Source organism: Fundulus heteroclitus, unplaced genomic scaffold, assembly GCF_011125445.2.
Source record: "Fundulus heteroclitus isolate FHET01 unplaced genomic scaffold, MU-UCD_Fhet_4.1 scaffold_53, whole genome shotgun sequence".
Taxonomy (NCBI): Eukaryota; Metazoa; Chordata; class Actinopteri; order Cyprinodontiformes; family Fundulidae; genus Fundulus; species Fundulus heteroclitus.
The window spans coordinates 695,772-715,059 of record NW_023396956.1 but is presented as its reverse complement, the minus strand read 5'-3'; the positions used below and the strand labels follow the sequence as shown (position 1 = coordinate 715,059).

The window sequence follows — 19,288 nt, the reverse complement described above, 5'->3', positions numbered from 1 at the left end:
TCCTTTTAGCATCTCTGATGTTTGGTAAAAATTCACAACTGACCCCAAAGACCTTTAGCCCAGGAGGAGGCCCCCAGCCGGCGGTGGCAGCCATATTGGATGCTGAATGTGCAGCAGGCGAGTCTTCCTGTTGCAGTTTGCTCTGCAGAGGGAAATCAGATGTCCTCTCTCTGTTCCACAGATTTACATATTTGAGAATAACATCTACTACCAGACGCACACCCAGAGCAGCTCCTGGAGGCTGACCTCCTCGGGACAGGAGGGCGTGGTCTTCAACGGCATCGCTGATTGGCTGTATGAGGGTAAGCCTGGCGGCGCCGACACCTGAGCTGTTACTGGGAAATGATGTAATTCAGCGCGCCCCACGGACTGAGGCTGACAACAATAAATAATGCTAGAAATATAGAAATGCTTTAGATTTAGAGTCATTATGGCAAAATAAAAGAACCCAAATTATTTCAATAATAAGAGAGGTCTGAAAACCTTTTATTTACTTTTTAAATATCTATTTTTATCTCAGTTTATTTAATTTGCCCAACAATCTTCAGTCCTATTAAATCATTTATTTCCAAAGTTTCTGCAGTAATTTCCCGTCCCGTCTACATTTATTTCCATAAAATTGTATTTTTAATTGACCTTTAAAACTGCACCTAAAATCCACATTAATCAGGTAATTTGTCTATTATTTGTTTCCTTTTAGACATTCTCCTGCTGCCTCGCTTTGCGGGACGTTTTTAAGGTTTTTAAGGTTTTTAAGCAGGAGGTCCGCCGCCTCCACATCACAAAGAGCCGTTTTCCCAAATGGGAAAAAAATTAATTTATAATCTTTGACAGTTATCTGCTGTATGATATGTTATGTTTAAGGAGCCACTGTTTGTTTCTATTTTTAGGTTTTAAAATAAAGACAAATATAAATAATAATATTAATGTTTCACAAAATGTTAATGTGCTAAAGATGATTCTTCATTTTATGTTGATATTTGAGGAAAATGAAATTAAGCAGAAAGTTTCCAACCTAAGGACAAAAAAAAAAAACATTTTTAAACATAATTACTGTTGGAAACTTAATGCATTTATGCCATGAAATAAAATCTGCATTTTTTATTACATCTATATTTAAAAACATGGTCCAAACAGCCCCTCGCGGCCCCTCGGGCCCCTGGACCACCCACGGTAGCTGCGGCGGCGCTGACGCTCTGCCTTCTCTCCAGAGCAGGTGCTGGGCTCCCAGGTGACCCACTGGTGGGCCCCTGATGGCTCCAGGCTGGCCTACCTCACCATCAACGACTCCCTGGTGCCCACCATGCTTCTGCCTCGTTTCACCGGCGCTCTCTACCCCAGAGGGACGGAGTACCCCTACCCCAAGGTGGGCCTCTGCTGATCCTTTCACACCACCTGCTGGTAAAACCATTAATGCATTTGCATCGTAAAGTGGGACATAAAAAGTAATTAGTCAGCAAATTCTCCTTAGAAAGAGGAAAGTCTATTATTTTTATCATAGGTAAACTTCAACTATGAGATAAAATAAGAAGAAAATCTAGTAAATCACATTGTAGGATTTTTACATATAAATTTTACAATAAATTTTATTTATTTATATATTATGGTGAAAAGTAAAGTTTATGCCAGTAAACTGATCCAGTTCTCAGGTCTAGAGGATAAAAGAGCGCACAGACAGCTGGCTGCAATAAAAAGTGAGCCAGCAGCTCCATGGAGGAGACAAACAGGTTAGACTCTGAGAGACAGAACCAGCTGGATCTTCTAGATTCTAGAAGATGAAGGTGCTGGCAGCAGCAGCTCAGGTGATCTGCCTTCCCTGATGATGTCACAGCTAACAGAACACCAGACCAGGTGTACCTTCTATGAAGAGAAAAATGACAGAGAACAAAAAGTTTAAAGCTGAAATAACAACAAACAATGCAGATTGGAGAGCAGTAGGAGAACTCAGCAGAGTGAGAGAAATAGACCCTGATGTCCTCCAGCAGCCTAAGCCTATAGCAGCATAACTATAGAGGTAGCTCAGGGTAACATGAGCCACTCTGACTATAAGCTTTGTCACAAAGGAAAGTTTTAAGATTAGTCTTAAAAGTAGACGGGGTGTCTGCCTCACGGACCAAAACTGGGAGTTGGTTCCACAGGAGAGGAGCCTGATAGCTAAAGGATCTGCCTCCCATTCTACTTTTAGAGACTCTAGGAACCACCAGCAGACCTGCGGTCTGAGAGTGAAGTGCTCTGTTAGGAACATACGGGGTAATCAGAGCTCTGATATATGATGGAGCTTGACTATTAAGGGCTTTATACGTTAGAAGGAGAATTTTAAATTCTATTCTTGATTTAACAGGAAGCCAATGAAGGGAAGCTAAAACAGGAGAAATATGATCCCTCTGGTTGATTTTCATCAGAACTCTTGCTGCAGCATTTTGGATCAGCTGAAGGCTTTGAACTGCATTTTGTGGACTTCCTGATAGTAAAGAATTACAATAGTGCAGCCTTGAAGTAACAAATGCATGGACTAGTTTTTCAGCATCACTCCTGGACAGAATGTTTCTAATTTTGGCGATATTCCTGAGGTGAAAAAAGGAAACTCTGGAAACCTGTTTAATATGGGATTTAAATGACATGTCTTGGTCGAAAACAACACCAAGATTTTTTACTTTATTACCAGAGGTGAATAAAACATATTTCTGGAAATATTCTCCTGTTTTTGATAAACGACTTGCTTCTTGTTTTAGACTTCCCCTCCTTGTCCTGTTTTCTAACGAGCTCTTCCTGAGCGCAGCTTCGGTGCAGAAATAAACTCCTGCCGTCCCCAGAGTTCTGCAGAGAACCGCTTGTTTTCCACCTCTCCCATAATCTCATTAAATCCTCCGTCCTGCTGCCGCTGTTTACTGGGACGGCTCCTGGAGCTGGAGGACTCTGCAGACTAGTGGAGGCTGCTACATCTGATAAGCCTGAGAGTATATTTGTGTTTGTGTTTGATGCAGATGGGACAGACCAATCCCAGCGTGGACCTCCATGTCGTGTCTCTAGACGGCAGCTCCTCCACCACCCAGCTCAGGCCTCCTGACAGCCTGGAGAGGTTTGAACTTTACCTTCTGCTCCACCCACTCAGGGTTAGGGTCAGCTGGCTCACACCTCCAGCTCTCAGCTCCAGAACATGGACTCTGTGGTCCTTCAGCCTCTCTGGAGCTGACCTGGAGGTCTGCTGAGGGACGTTGTCCATCAGGAAGACCCGTCTGTGTCCAAGCTGGGACTTCCTGATGTGTCCAGATGTTGCTTCAGCATGATGGTCTTCCCTCATGATGCGTCTGCTCTGTGAAGCAGTCCCTCCTGCAGCAAAGCAGCCCCCAGCATCATGCTGCCACCTCCGTGCTTCACTCACCAGGATCTTCTCTGGCCTCCAGCTTCTCCAGCTTTCCTCCAGACGTAACCATGGACATCATGAAGACACTTCAGCTCCATCAGACCCAGGACATGTCTCCAGTCACGGCTGGAGGTTCCCATCATGTTCATAGAATTATTAGACGAATGTGGCAGATTAATTTGCCTTAAATTACACCATCTCACCCAGGTGTTGTTAACTAACCAATCAGAAGCTTAGAAGGCCATGACATCATCATGAGGGCTTTCCTAATCCTTTTAAAGATCTACTATTACTGCGGCAAAAACACTCCCTCATTATTCTGACATTTAAAATAATGTATTTCTATCCTAACAGAACATTTTACTCTGATTTCATGTCAGGCTGTGAGGTTTGAATTCTAAAAGGTCTTTTTATAAAGTTTGATGTTTTAAACCCTGATCAAACCGGACCTTCTGCCTCTGGATGTTTGCTGGAGTCTCATCATCCCTCCACTAAACTTTCTTAACGGTTCTGTTAATCATCATTGGACCCAAACTGTGAACCGGCTCCACCCAAACATGAATCCTGTTTCTTTAACCTGCAGCTGAAATGTTTTAATGATCCAGTGGAAAACATCTGATCTGAGGCTGAATCCTCAGGATCGATCCAAACCCGGTTAATCTGCAGCTGACATGTTTCACCCAAACTAAAAACCATTGTGGCTGTGACCCGTTCCTCTGGAGAACGTCTGGAGAACGTCTGGAGAACATCTGGAGAACATCTGGAGAACGTCTGGAGAACATCCATCCCTCCTCTGGTTCTCAGTCCGGTTCTGTCTGCTTCTCTGTCTGTGCAGCGACTTCTACATCACCATGGTGAAGTGGGTGACCCGGCAGAACCTCAGCGTCCGTTGGGTGAACCGAGCTCAGAACCTGTCCATCCTTTCTCTGTGTGACGTCTCCACAGGCGTCTGTGTGAAGGTAAGGAGCCCAGAACCCGCTCTGCAGGTCCAGCCCGTGAGTTCTGCTGACCCGGTTTCTCCTTTGGTCAGAAACACGTGATGACGTCAGAGGCGTGGCTGGACCGGCAGGTGAGCGGTTCTGGACCCGTCTTCTCCTCCACACCTTCATGTTCCTGGAGATACCTTCTAACCTTCACCAGATGCTTCACTTCCTCACACTGACCCGCTAAGTCCAGCAGAACCCTAACAGAACCCGTCTGCTCAGCTCACATTGATAAGCTGAATGCAGGCAGCTTCTGGTTCTGCTGGATCCGACTGACCTGACTGGTCCAGAACCGGTTCTTGCTAAGCACCAGGCCAGTGAATTCAGTCCTGCTGGGTCCCCAGAACCAGAACCAGCTTCATCAGGGGCTGAATTCTAAGAACCGGGTGGTACCGGGTCTGCGTCTGCAGGACCAGAACCCGGCTCACGGTGAGAGCGCTGCTAATGAGGGTCTTTATGTGTGACCCACCAGAACCAGGAGCCGCTGTTCTCCAGGGACTGCACCACCTTCTTCATCAGCGCCGCCCTGCTGGACGGGGGCGGAGCCTTCAGCCACGTGGCCATGGTCTCCCTCCAGGTAAGGCCTGTGGGTCCGGTTCTGGAGCCGCGGACCAGGCAGGTGTCAGGATGGAGGTGCTGATGTTCTGCTCCGTTCTCCTCAGGCTGATGGAGAACAGGGCGCCGTGCAGCAGCTCACCTCCGGAGGCTGGGAGGTGTCCAGACTGCTGGGCTGGGATGAGAGCAGCAGATCAGTGTGAGTGCAGGTGCTGCAGGTACTGCTGCAGGTACCGCTGCTGGTACCGCTGCAGGTACCACCGGGCCCACTGGACCCGTCTGGTAGAACACCGCCTGCAGAAAGAAAGATCTCTGCCGTTCTCTGGGCTAATGGCTAAAACCCAGAGAACGGCTCAATGCTAAATAAAACCGCGCTACCAGAACCAGAACACCGGTGCTGATCCGGTACAAACAGCAGCTATGGCTTTCCTATCGGACCGGTACCGATGCTGGAGCCCATGTGTCGTACACCCATGGAGTCATGAGGAGGAGCGTTTATGTCTTTAAGGGGAAAATATTAATTATGGGATGGAAACGACTCCTGAAGACGTTCTGGTGACCAACATCAGATTTACCTTCAGCTGCTTTTATCCATTTCTGTAGTTCTAGTCATTCTGCATCATTTTTCGTCTCTGGTTGGTGAGGAAAGCGTTTACCTGAGTGACGTTTGGACCAGAGGTCGATGCCGGTCTACCTGGAGAACCAAACGTTCTCCAGGTAGACCGGCTCCTGGCTGTAGCCTCTGATGTCTCAGTTTGTTTCCTGTAGATAAACCCGACTGAGAAACAGAGAAACTTCCACCAGAGCAACGCTCACTGCATGGCAGCATCCCCACCTCTAAAAGGTCCTGGTTCTGGTTCTGGTTCTGGTCCGGGTGTAGTCGTCAGCGCCACCTGTTGAGGCTCATGTGTCATTACCAGGCTCTGCTGATTTCTTGGCTCTTGTGTTTTTCAGGTATTTCCTGAGTACAGAGGAAGGAACGGCTCAGCAGCACCTGTACAGGTACGGCTCCGCCTTCTCCTCCTGATGGAGTAGAAGCAGCTTCACGCACTGGCATCCGGCCTACTGCTAAATATAGTGCAGCAGGGGCCCCGCCCGGTGCAGGGGGCCCCGCCCGGTGCAGGGGGCCCCGCCCGGTGCAGGGGGCCCCGCCCGGTGCAGGGGGCCCCGCCCGGTGCAGGGGGCCCCGCCCGGTGCAGAGGGGCGGGGCCCAGATCACGCTGCACCGACAGGAAACTGAACAAGCCGCATATCAGCATTTTCAAAATAATTCACTAAAGACAAACTAGATTTTCTGATAAACAGATGTATAAAATGTTGCCTATAATTATTAATATAGAAATGTCTATGTGTTTATTAGCAGTTGTATACATTACATCAATTAGATCAGTTTCTGGGTTATAGATAACAACTTAGGTCATGAAAACGATTAAACAATAAATTAACCAAATAAGCAACAAATAAACTCACTCAGCGCTCTCGCCTGTTCTAGAACAGAACCCTGAAAATGTCTGGAAGCACAAAGAACCCAGAGTCAAGCAGTTTTAACGTTTTTTTAATGGTTTTAAGTGTTTTAACGGTTATAACAGTTTTAACAGTGCAGTGTAAATACGGTGCTGGGTTCTAACGCTTTTACCTTTTAAACTGAGGAGGAAATCCGCTCTGACAGCTGGAGGTGGTTTAGTGTTTCTCTGCTCTTATATTTTAGGTTTTATCTAGAAGAAAAGAACAGTTTGGTTAAAATAAACTTTATTCAGTGAACTATGATTAAATTCTGTGTATCTCTGACTTATTTCTCCCCGTCAGGCTCTCAGCGGTGGAGCCTTTCCACAGAGAGTGCCTCAGTTGCTCTCTTTTCCAACCCAACTGCAGCTTCTACGACGCCGTCCTCAGTCCAGACCACCGACACGTTCTCCTCAGCTGCAGAGGTAGAGAACGCTTTCTGCTCTCATTCACAACAAGGAGCTCAATGTTCACTAGAGCTTCATCCAGTTTTCCCCCTAAATGTTTTTACTGATTAAGGTTTATTTAAAGGGCCAGTACTCGTTAAAGAGAGGACGTCTGATCGTTGCGTAAACTTTGTGGACTGCAGAACGTCGATCGCAAAGCTCACAATGAAACTACAGAACGTTTAAACAACCAAAGTCAAAAGATCTTTGATACAAAGAAAAACCCAAAGCATGTTTCATTTTCTCAAAAACTGAAGAACATGGTTATGTTCCATAAATTTAAAAATCACAATTTAGGTTTGCCTAGTTGGACTTATATAAAAATATCAGAGAAATGTCTACATGAGAAAAGCGCTGATTAGCATTAATCTGCTCATCCCGAACAAGCATGTGGGGACAGTGGAGAGAAATAACTCCCCTTTAACGTCCAGCAGAACCAGGTTTACTACGAGCTGTCTTCTGACACCACAAGCTGGATCTGGAGAAAAGTAGACAAACAGAGCAGGATTGGGCCAGGAGTACTTTCTACAGGAATGAAAACACAGAGTTCATGGCAGCTCAGCCTGTGGGCCTGCCCAGCGAAGAACCACAGTAACACAGAGGTTCTGGACCAGGAGTACTTTCCAAGAGAAAGAGCAGCTCTTCTAGCTCTGCCTGACAAAGAAACACCTAAACACAGAAACACCCACCCAGGAGTACCTTCTATAAGCAAAGAGTGAGAACACAGAATTAACGGTGCAATATTTTCAAATAATGCATAAAGGATCCCCCGTTCTCAATCTAACGAACACAGAGGCAGAACCAAAGCACAGAAACTACAAACTAAGGAACAAAGACTAAGAAATAAATCCAAATGTACAAAGAACAGAAGACGAGACTGAACTAATATGGCAAGACCTGTTAGACAATAATAAAGAGCAGCAGTGCCACATAACAATAGCATATAAACACTGCCATGTGCTTTTATAATAATAAACATAATTTTGAAGCAAAGGGAATATTTGTAATAGTAAACTGATTTCCTGATGTGTGATTTCATGTCTGCAGGTCCTGGAATACCGCAGACTTCCCTCCACAGGCTGCAGGACATGAGCAGTGAGTTCTCCTCGTCTTTCACTCCCTTGCATCAGGTGTGTTATTGGTCACATGTAGGCGGAGGCTGTCTGGACGGGAAAACTGCATCAAACTGTGACGTTTCATCTCCTCACACATGGATTAGATCAGGAAGGTGTTAGCGGGCGTAGAGCCGAGGCCCCAGCTCAGCCTCAGAGGAGGGGATGGAGTGATGTCTGTGGTTCCGGCTGAAGGAGGGGAACGTAAGTTCCTCTGAGTTTTGGTCACGCAGCTCTCAGCAGCACCATGAAGAGGAATGAGAGCGGACAGCATCTCTGCTTAAGCTCCGGGCTAAAAGCTGCTGTAACCTGCTGCAATCATCGTTTTCACTGTAAAAACATCCACAGCCTTATAACAGAGGGAACATGCAGGATTTCCAGGAATAAAACCCAGACGTTGGGTTCTTTGCTCCAAAGGTAGAAGAGTCTGTGGGTTAATCAGCACATTTGTCTCCTGATCCTCAGCAGGGTACACCATCCTGGACAGAAACACAGAGTTAAGGCGAGCTCTGACCAACAGAACCGTACCGAGGAGGGACCGGAGAACCGTGCAAATAAACCGTTCTGGTAAGAACCGGCTCCAACACCCTGTAGACGCAGCTTTACCTGAACCTGCAGAACTTTGCTTCAGTTCAGAGATGTGTCTGCGCAGCTCTCTGAAGGTCCCACCACAGCAGTTTAATCAGACAGAGAGCTGGACTTTGACTAGGCCGTTTCCCCTCCACCATCGTGCTGGATGGTTGGTCTGAGGTGTTGGTCCAGGAGTCTGGTCCGTCCTCCAGGTGCAGCTCTGCTGACATCAGTCCTGCTGCCATCTTGGTTCTGGAGAGAAGAGGCTTTCTCCTTCAGCCTTTAACCTGCTAACTGAGGCTCCAGGTTTCATTTCTCTGAGCTTCAGGCCCTGGAGGCTGGAAGCTGCTGAGATGTTCTCCTCTCTGCAGGATGATGGACTCAGGTGGTCTAAAGATGGATGGCAGCAGCTGTTGCTTTGACGTCATTTCTGACACTCAGAGCTCCAGAGCAGCAGATATTTCTCACTTTATAGAGATTTTCCCACAGATGATGATCAATGATCTGCTCAGCATCACCAACAGTTTCCTTTTTAAATCCTGTGGAGCAAGCAGGGGTGCACTTAGTTTTCTAAACCCATCTTTTCAATAACGCCTTCAAACACAACATCTCTAATTTAATTCAATTCAATTTTATTTATATAGCGCCATTTCATGAAGCATGTCATCTCGAGGCGCTTTACAAAGACAAAATCAATCATATTATACAGATTGGTCAAAAGTTTCCTCTCTAAGGAAACCCAGCAGGTTGCATCAAGTCTCTCCAAGCAGCATTCACTCCTCCTGAAAGAGCGTAGAGCCACAGTGGACAGTCGTCTGCATTGTTGATGGCTTTGCAGCAATCCCTCATACTGAGCATGCATGAAGCGACAGTGGAGAGGAAAACTCCCCTTTAACAGGGAGGATCTTGTGTTTTTATTATGTCCGGATTTGTCAAAGCCAGGAACTGAAAGGGGTGTGCTTTCTTTTTACTCATAACGATTGCTCTTTACTGGTGAATTCTGTTGGTTCTGGTTAACTCTGCAGGACTTCGCCTGGAGTTGGTGGTTCCTATAGACCTGGATGAAACAACGGAGCACCCGCTGTTACTCCTCCTGTATGTTGTTCAATTTTTACATGCTGTATTACACAAAATGTCAATAAAAAGCTGCTTTTAAAGGGTTAAAACATGTTTTTCTCACTGCTCTGATTTGTGAAATATAAATTTGCTTCCTTAAAGGTAGAGTGGACGAATTTTCCAGAAATGTAGATAGAAAGCGGCAAAGTCCCAAAGTCTTATCGGCCCTTCTTCTCCTCAGGGAGATCCCGTGAAAAAAAAAACTCCTACATCCTCTCTGGTCTTCTTTCTTTCTACTGAAGACTTTCTCTTCTTCTCATAAATATGAACGCAGTGAACTTCTTTCAGCTCTCTGTCATGTTCAAAGTCTAAGGTGAGAGCAGCGAAGCTACAATGAATGGCTAACACCGAAGCTAACCGCTAAGCTAGCCGCTAAGCTAGCTGCTAAGCTAACCAGATAAACACTAGAAGTGCGCAGCAAAAACTAACGGAACGAGCGCTACGTTGGCGTTACGTGAGCGTGTCAGGATGATTGGCTTGTGGGACAAACCAGTAGATGAGATGATCTCCAAAGACCTGAAGCTGAAAGAAGTCCACTACACCTTTAATATCACAACAACCCCTGTCTGCAGCTTTGTAACTTCCTGTTAAACATGTTTGTCCACAGAGACAGCGCCCCCGGTGGCCAGGCGGTTAGTGGGCGTTTCTCTCTCGGCTGGGAGTCTGTGCTCGTCAGTTCTGACCGAGTAGTTGTGGCCCGTCTGGACGGGAGAGGCAGCAGCTTCCAGGGTCAGAAGATCCTGCAGGCGGTCCACCAGAACCTGGGCAGAGTGGACGTCCAGGACCAGATCACAGCGCTGGAGTAGGTTCTGAACAGCCTGGAGGACCACAGTTAGCTACAGTACATCAGAAATATATCACATGACATTAATGCATGATTTATATGTTTATTTAAAGTTAAAGCTTCTGCACTTTTCTACTATGATGATACGGCTTTTATTTTATTTTATTGAGATAAAAAACATACACAGTTTGGTGGGAGTTTTTTTATTCTCTTACTGCCTGCATGTTTTAACAATCATCTCAAGAAAATAAATGATTTATGTGTTGCTTGTTAATTTAAATATAGCTCAAAACAAAACAAGCTCCAAAGGTCGTTGGGCAGGGTGGTACCAATGATACGTTTAGAATAAATGTAATTAATTTAGTCCTTTTAGCATAGAGTCTGGTCCAACTGTTAGGTTAACTGGACTCTGCAGTTTGACTAACCATGAAACCAGTTTATTTCTAAATTCTCTTATGAATATTCAGGCACCTGATTAAGCTTCCCTACATTGATGGCAGCAGAGTCGGAGTCTATGGAAAGGTAATAAACATTCTGATGTGATCAAAAGTTTTGTTTTTCTTTTTGAAGAGGATTTAAATTCATAATATTTTCCTGTTTTTAGGCATATGGAGGATTTTTGTCCTCCCTCCTGCTCCTGTCCCACAGTTCAGTGATTAAATGCGGCGTTGCTGTGGCTCCAGTGACCAACTGGAGACTTTATGGTGAGTAAAACAATCACATAAAACCCTCCAATCATCTCGCTGCCATGGATCCCACAGAGAATCAAAGGTTTCATCATCAGTGCTGAAAACGTTCAATAAAGGCGTGAATAGAAAAACATTACAACATATTTTTCTGTTATCTGTTATCTCCTCCCACAGTGTTAGAATCTCCTTTAATATTAGATCCAAACACGTATTTTGGCTAAAACCAACCTTTGGCAGGCGGGCACTAGGTGTTGCTTCGGCCAATCAGCTTGCAGAGTTCTGCTGAATGTCCCTCCTTTCCCCGATCAGATTGGACGGGATCAGAACCAGCTCTTTCTGGCTGGCCAGGTTACCAGAACTGAGAACCAGACAAAGGTTCTGCAGAGTTCAGGTTCTTGCTTTTATTGAAAACTAGACGAACGTTTACGGCTTCAGAAATGATTACATTAGACCAAATTACAGAGGCTACTAATGAGGGAAGGTAAAACCATAACTGGAGGCTTTAGTCAAAGTATTAAAGGTTTAAGCTGCTGTCTTTGCAGGATGCCCACATTTAAACCCGGTTCTGTTAAACTCTGCCAGGTTCTGCCGGCTCTGAGAAGTTCTTTGGCTTTCCTGTAACAGAGGATGACGCCTACAAGGTGCGACTGAAGCAGATTTGGGAATGATTGTTTTTCTGGTGCCGGTCCTTCAGCTGCAGGTTATCTGTTCTCTGTCTGCGGCAGATTTCCAGTCTTCTCCGGGACGCCACAGATCCGGGTCCACAGGACTTCCTGATCATCCACGGCACCGCAGACGGTGGGTACCCCGATAGCACAGACTCTCTGAGGGGGTGAAATGGACAATCACACGGAGCTCTTAAGATCATTTAGAACGTTTCAGTGCTTATTCTTCATCATATTCAGCCTTTTACTGACTTCACAAACAGCTGCAGTGTTCAGAGTACTTTCTATGTTAGATGGTAATAGAGGATGATCTGCCTCCCCTGATGATGTCACAGCTAACAGAACGCCAGACCAGGTGTACCTTCTATGAAGAGAAAAATGACAGAGAACAAAAAGTTAAAATCTGAAATAACAACAAACAATGCAGATTGGAGAGCAGTAGGAGAACTCAGCAGAGAGAGAGAAATAGACCCTGATGTCCTCCAGCAGCCTAAGCCTATAGCAGCATAACTATAAAGGTAGCTCAGGGTAACATGAGCCACTCTGACTAGAAGCTTTGTCACAAAGGAAAGTTTTAAGATTAGTCTTAAAAGTAGACGGGGTGTCTGCCTCACGGACCAAAACTGGGAGTTGGTTCCACAGGAGAGGACCCTGATAGCTAAAGGATCTGCCTCCCATTCTACTTTTAGAGACTCTAGGAACCACCAGCAGACCTGCAGTCTGAGAGCGAAGTGCTCTGTTAGGAACATACGGGGTAATCAGAGCTCTGATATATGATGGAGCTTGATTATTAAGGGCTTTATACGTTAGAAGGAGAATTCTAAATTCTATTCTTGATTTAACAGGAAGCCAATGAAGGGAAGCTAAAACAGGAGAAATATGATCCCTCTGGTTGATTTTCATCAGAACTCTTGCTGCAGCATTTTGAATCAGCTGAAGACTTCGAACTGCATTTTGTGGACTTCCTGATAGTAAAGAATTACAATAGTCCAGCCTTGAAGTAACAAATGCATGGACCAGTTTTTCAGCATCACTCCTGGACAGAATGTTTCTAATTTTGGCGATATTCCGGAGGCGAAAAAAGGAAACTCTGGAAACCTGTTTAATATGGGATTTAAATGACATGTCTTGGTCAAAAATAACACCAAGATTTTTTACTTTATTACCAGAGGCCAGGTTAATGCCACCCAGATTAAGTGATTGGTTAAGAAGTTTATTTTTTGAGGACTCTGGCCCAAAGATTAAAACTTCGGTCTTGTCAGAATTTAGATGCAGGAAATTTAAAGTCATCCAGCTTTTGATGTCATCAAGACATGACTGCAGTCGAAGTAATTGATTGGATTCATCAGGATTTATGGATAAATATAGCTGAGTATCATCAGCATAACAGTGGAAATTAATCCCATGCTGTCTGATAATTTTGCCAATCGGAAGCATATATATAGTAAAGAGAATTGGTCCAAGGACTGAACCCTGTGGTACTCCACAGGTGACCCTAGAGTTTGAGGAAGATTTATTATTAACATGAACAAACTGGAATCTGTCTGACAGATAAGATTTAAACCAGCCTAATGCTTTCCCCTTAATCCCTACAGTATGTTCAAGTCTTTGTAGGAGAATATTGTGATCAACTGTATCAAACGCAGCACTGAGATCTAACAGGACAAGTATAGACACAAGTCCATTATCTGAGGCCATGAGAATATCATTAGTGACCTTCACCAGAGCTGTTTCAGTGCTATGATGAGCTCTGAAGCCTGACTGAAACTCCTCAAGTAGGTCATTACTTTGTAAATGTTCACAAAGTTGATTAGCAACTACTTTCTCAAGAATTTTAGATAAGAAAAGAAGATTAGATATAGGTCTGTAATTTACTAACTCATCTGAGTCAAGAGAAGGTTTCTTAAGTAAAGGTTTAATAACAGCTACTTTCAAAACCTGTGGTACATATCCATTTACTAAGGATAGATTAATCATGTCTAAAATAGTGCCACTGATCAAAGGGAATACCTCCTTAAACAACTTGGTTGGGATTGGGTCTAACATACAGGTAGAAGGTTTAGATGAAGCTAAAATTTTAGATAGCTCAGAAAGCTCTACTGCTTCTAAACAGTTCAAACACTGCGCAGATTCTAAAGATTCCTCCAATGCTGCCTCACTTACTGAGGATGAGGTAATCATGTTTGGGAGGATGCCAATTATTTTATTTTTAATGGCATCAATTTTATTTATGAAGAATCCCATAAAATCATTACTACTAAGAGCTAAGGGAATGGATGGATCAACAGAGCTGTGGCTCTGGGTAAGTTTGGCAACTGTACTAAAGAGAAATCTAGGATTATTTTTATTCTCTTCAATTAATGATGAAAAATATGCTGCTCTAACTCTGCGGAGGGTCTTGTTATACAACAATAGTCTGTCCCTCCAGATTAAGTAGGATTCCTCTTGGTGTGTAGAGCGCCATTTTCTCTCCAATTTCCTAACATTGTGCTTCAAGGAACACAGCTCTGAATTAAACCAAGGAGCCAGCTTCCTGTGAATAATCACCTTCTTTTTCAAGGGAGCTACATTGTCTAATGCAGAACGCAATGAGGAAGTCACATTGTTAGCAAAGGTATCGATTTGTGAATGGGAAGAAACAACATTGCTGCCATCTACAGGGCATTTCTGCAATACTGAGGATATTAAAAAGGGGACAGACTCTTTAAGTTTTGATACAGCATTATCCAATAAAAATCTACTATAATGGAACCCTCTTTTGGGGGTGGAGAATTCAGTTAGATTAAACTCAAATGTTATTAAAAAATGATCAGACAGGACAGGGTTGTGAGAGAATACTGTTAATTCTTCACAATCAATGCCATATGTCAGCACAAGGTCTAAAGTATGGAGCCGAGAGTGCGTCGGTTCATGCACATTTTGAGCAAAACCAATTGAATCTAGGATAGTTTTAAAGGCTACACTAAGGTTATCACATTCAGTGTCAACATGGATGTTAAAATCACCCACTATAATAACCTTATCAGTATTTAACACCAAATCAGATAAGAAATCTGACAACTCATCCAAAAACTGAGTGTAAGGGCCTGGTGGACGATACAAAACAACAAACAGAAGAGGTTTTATTGCTTTGCAGTTTGGATGAGGGAAACTGAGGGTTAAATGTTCAAAAGAACTGTAGTTATTAATTGGCCTGGGACTAATTAATAAATCAGACTGAAAGATAGTTGCCACTCCTCCTCCTCTTCCCACAGATTTGGGAATGTGGAAATTTAAATAACTGGAGGGGGTTGACTCATTTATACTAACGTAGTCCTCTTGTAGCCAGGTTTCTGTGAGACAAAACAAATCAATCTGATTATCAGAAATCAATTCATTAACTAACAAAGTCTTTGGAGGGAGAGACCTTATATTTAATAGACCACATTTTATTATTTTATTTTTAGGTTCAAGGTGAACCATATTGATTTTTATTAGGTTTTTATGATTTGTTCCTTTTAGATCAGTTTTTGATCTGTTAAGTTTTGGCCGTGGGAAAGACACCGTCTCAATAGGATAATGGATGGGTAACAGTACAGAAGCTGCAGAGAGGTGTGTTAAACTACGGCTCTGCTTCCTGGTCTGGACCCTGGGTTGTCAGCATTTAGGAGGACTAATAAATCCGGCCAGATTCCTAGAAAGAAGAGCTGCACCATCCAAAGTAGGATGGATGCCGTCTCTCCGGATCAGACCAGGTTTTCCCCAGAAAGTTCTCCAGTTATCAATGTAGCCCACGTCGTTTTCTGGACACCACCTAGACAACCAGCGGTTGAATGATGACATGCGGCTAAACATGTCATCACTGGTCAGATCAGGCAGGGGACCAGAGAAAATTACAGAGTCCGACATTGTTTTAGCAAACTCACAAACCGAAGCAACACCAACTTTGGTGACCTCTGATCGGCGTGACCGGGTGTCATTACCGCCAGCGTGAATAACAATTTTGCGGTATTTACGCTTATACTTAGCCAGTAGTTTTAGGTAGGATTCTATGTCGCCTGTTCTGGCCCCTGGTAGGCATTTAACTATGGTCCCTGGTTTCTTTAGTGCCACATTTCTCATTATGGAGCTGCCAATAATTAAGGTCGGCTCCTCGGCGAGATTGTCGCTCAGAGGGGAACATTTATTAGAAACGCAGATGGGTTGGTGGTGATCTGGGGTCTGTAATCTAGAGCTATGCTTCCTACGAACTGTCACCCAGCCAGCCTGGTTACCAGGCTGCTCGGGTGCTACTGCTTTAGGTTCGCTACGTGAAGTTACTCTATGCGGCTCCGCGCTAGCAAAAGAGCGGCTATCAGCTGGTTTTTCAACAGCACGGAGCCGGGTCTCCAATTCTGACACCCTCGCCTCCAAAGCTACAAAAACACTACATTTATTACATGTACCATCATCACTAAAGGAGGCAGAGGAATAACTGAACATCTGACACAGAGAGCAGCAGATAGGAGACTTAGTCAGACACGGAGAAGCCATTATGAGGCTAAGGCTTGGCTAGCGCTAGGCTAACGCTAGGCTAAAGCTAGGCTAACGCCCTATTATCACGCCAAAGAACAAACCGTGTGAAACACGAGGAGTTCCCAAACGTGATGAGCAGCCACAGACAATGTTTTAAAAGTGCTTATGTTTGGAAACAGATGTTACAGCAAAGAGGTTTAAAGATAAAAAGCGAGAGAGCCTGGAGCAAAGCTCCGTCGTTCACACAGCAACAACAGGAAGTGACACAATACGCCTTACCGCAAACAGGAAGTCCTTCCTGTTACCTATTGTGGTAACTCTGGCTTGGATGATTTTAAGATCATTTAAAATACTTATTTGCTTCACTGCTTTGCTGTTATCCCCTACTTATATTTTTCTTTCAGGCTAAACAGAATTATAATGAATTAAATGAATGAATGCTGTGGGGTAATTCTGTTTAATGATCTTTCAGCCACCGTTCACTTCCAGCATTCTGCAGAGTTGGTCCAGCTCCTGTCAGCATTAAACATTAACTACACACTTCAGGTAAATACCTGCCTGCTGCTCTGTGAGTGAAGGTCATTTCATGTATCTAACAAAAGCACATATTTATTATGCTCTTTTGTTTTGCTTTGATTTAAAGGCTCCTTTAAATTAAATATGGTCTTTCTGACTTGCTGCCTAGATTTTCCCGGACGAAGGGCACGATATCATCAGCATAAAGAGTCAGCGCTACATGCAGAACTCGGTGCTGAGCTTCTTCAGGCGCTGCTTTGAGGAGGAGACGGCCGTCGTCATGGAAACGTCCAAAGAAGATGACTGAGGAGGCGTCCATGTTTCCCTAAAGGGCTGCTCTCTTTACATCCCTTCTGTCATGATCTCACTCAAACACACCTACCGTAGGGAAGATTAGCGCTCCATTTTAGCACAAATAACCAAATGTGAACTTTTTACAGACGGCCGTCATCCTGTGAGCATAATGTCTGCTGACGAGACAAAATCCACTGAATTTCACCACAATTAGAGGACATGACCACCGTACAGCTGCTGCAGGTGCCTTTACTTCACTAAAGTTATTATTATTTATTGCTGGGACATGAAGAATCTGAACATTTTAAATCTGTGTGACATATTATCAGGCGTGAGATTACACAGAGGAGAAGTCAGAGAAAAGGAAGTTCCTGCTTTGGTTTTAATGCCATCAAACTGACTTTATTTAAGATGTAGACGCACCCATCAGGCCTTTTCTGACCAATTTACAGCTTTCTATGAGGTCTCAGCTGCTGCTTTAGACTTTTTTCCCTTGAAGATGAAAAAACGTGTTGCTGAAAATGGAGAAATTACGAGATTATCCTGGTTTATGGATCAAATCTGTCCCTAACCTTTGTCTGATTTCTGTGAAGCTCAGAAAAGGTCTTTCCTGCTGGTGGATGTCTTCACAGACAAATACTGTGGGAGTCCTTAGCTTTGATGCGTTTAACTTTTTCTTTTAAATCAGATTATTTTTCACCAGTCTAAACCCATCTTTGGCCATTTATCAGTCCGGCTCTCGTATGATCAGACTGTTTGACATTTGATTATAATCTGAGGTGATTCCTTGAAGCATCATTAATGCTGTGTTTTAATCATGAAATCCTGTAATGTGAAAATGCTTTAAAAATAAAAGATGGAGGTTGTTCTGTGAACAGTTTGTTCTCTACTGTATGGCAACCACAGTCATTTATGGAGATAATCCATGTTTTGGATCATGGTTCTGTGATCAGATATCCTAGTTTATATTACAGTTCAGTCATGGTTACAAGTTCAGTAACATTTCATAACACATGCTTATTATCAGCGTATCATCATGAGGCATCGTGGTGGCAGGTCATCAGCTCAGGTGAAGCTGTGAAGGAGTCCACCTGAAGTCCACCTGAAGTCCACCTGAGGACCTGAGGAGCAGAGGAGATGTGCTCGTTGTCCTCCAGCATCACTTTAACTGCTTCACAGGCAGAGAAGACCTCCAGGGGAGTCATGCTGCTGCAGGACCATCTCTGCAGCAGCATGAGGCCGCCGGGGCAGAGCTTGTTCAGATTTGGCAGCAGGTACAGCACGGTGGAGCAGTTGGCTGCTCTGCTGCCTTGCTGCCAGAAGGTCCTGGGTTTGAATCCCTCAGTCATGGAGTTTGTGTGGTTTCTGTGTGTGTGGTTGTTTTTCCTGTGCTGCCACAGTCTGCATGTTCAATCTGATTATTTCAGCTCAGAAGATTATGTTTTCAATAAGCTACAGCGATATTTTTATCCAATGTGTTTTATACTTATTTACCACTTCCACAGATTGTAAAGTGGTTCTGTGGGCAGATGTCCAACTTGTCATGCAGCATATCATATGTGGCATAATCACTGAATTAATATACAGCTTAGCTGCTTAGAGTCAAATTATCTCTATGTCTGAAATAGTTTAAAATTAACTTTTATTCTTTTCTTTATATGCTGCTTAAAACCAAGTTGAAACAATAACAATACCCAAATATTTAAATTCATGCACCATTTCAAGTTCCTCCCAAAATCTATCCGTCTTTTTAAAGATTTTCTTCACCGTTTAGTTGTGGAGCTCCGGTTCTCTGTCGTTCCCCGTGGTTCTCTGTGGTTCAGCTCATCCACCTCAGTTGTCCTAAAACTTGTTGCCTGTTGGTGTCTGACAGTGTTCTGGTGTCTGGTTGCTGCCTTGGTTAGACGTTAGTCAGACGTTAGTCAGACGTTAATTAGACGTTAGTCATGAAGTAACAGTCAGTGCTGGTAGTTTAGGGTTCCTGGAGCCCGAGGTTCTGCAGAACTACAGCTTTGGAGTTTCCCGGCTTTTCTTAACGATGTCCAGCTTCTCATGAAAAGTCTGTCCTGAAAAAGGTTTTAACAATAAATCAGCAAACTAATTTATTGCTGCTGTTTCAGCCGCTGTGGGTTGATCTAAAATCAAACTTTGGTTCTGCTGGAGCAGCAGATGAAGCTTTAATATAAATAATAGTTTA

General features: G+C 44.0%; 1 protein-coding gene across 1 annotated transcript in view; it reads left to right on the top strand.

Annotated features, from left to right (window-relative positions):
* LOC105920293 (inactive dipeptidyl peptidase 10) overlaps positions 1-17,966 on the top strand; it is a 63,607-nt gene extending 45,641 nt beyond the window's left edge. Inside the window, exons 8-26 of the mRNA XM_036132721.1 lie at positions 182-302; positions 1,212-1,366; positions 2,985-3,079; positions 4,200-4,323; positions 4,395-4,433; positions 4,820-4,924; positions 5,010-5,101; positions 5,857-5,904; positions 6,709-6,830; positions 7,899-7,946; positions 8,429-8,530; positions 9,559-9,628; positions 10,257-10,451; positions 10,901-10,955; positions 11,038-11,137; positions 11,705-11,763; positions 11,848-11,920; positions 16,754-16,827; positions 16,967-17,966. Coding sequence (XP_035988614.1) covers positions 182-302; positions 1,212-1,366; positions 2,985-3,079; positions 4,200-4,323; positions 4,395-4,433; positions 4,820-4,924; positions 5,010-5,101; positions 5,857-5,904; positions 6,709-6,830; positions 7,899-7,946; positions 8,429-8,530; positions 9,559-9,628; positions 10,257-10,451; positions 10,901-10,955; positions 11,038-11,137; positions 11,705-11,763; positions 11,848-11,920; positions 16,754-16,827; positions 16,967-17,104 — 1,815 coding nt within the window. The 3' untranslated portion in view covers positions 17,105-17,966. The remainder of the gene's footprint in view (positions 1-181; positions 303-1,211; positions 1,367-2,984; positions 3,080-4,199; positions 4,324-4,394; positions 4,434-4,819; positions 4,925-5,009; positions 5,102-5,856; positions 5,905-6,708; positions 6,831-7,898; positions 7,947-8,428; positions 8,531-9,558; positions 9,629-10,256; positions 10,452-10,900; positions 10,956-11,037; positions 11,138-11,704; positions 11,764-11,847; positions 11,921-16,753; positions 16,828-16,966) is intronic.
* Positions 17,967-19,288: the final 1,322 nt, after the last annotated feature.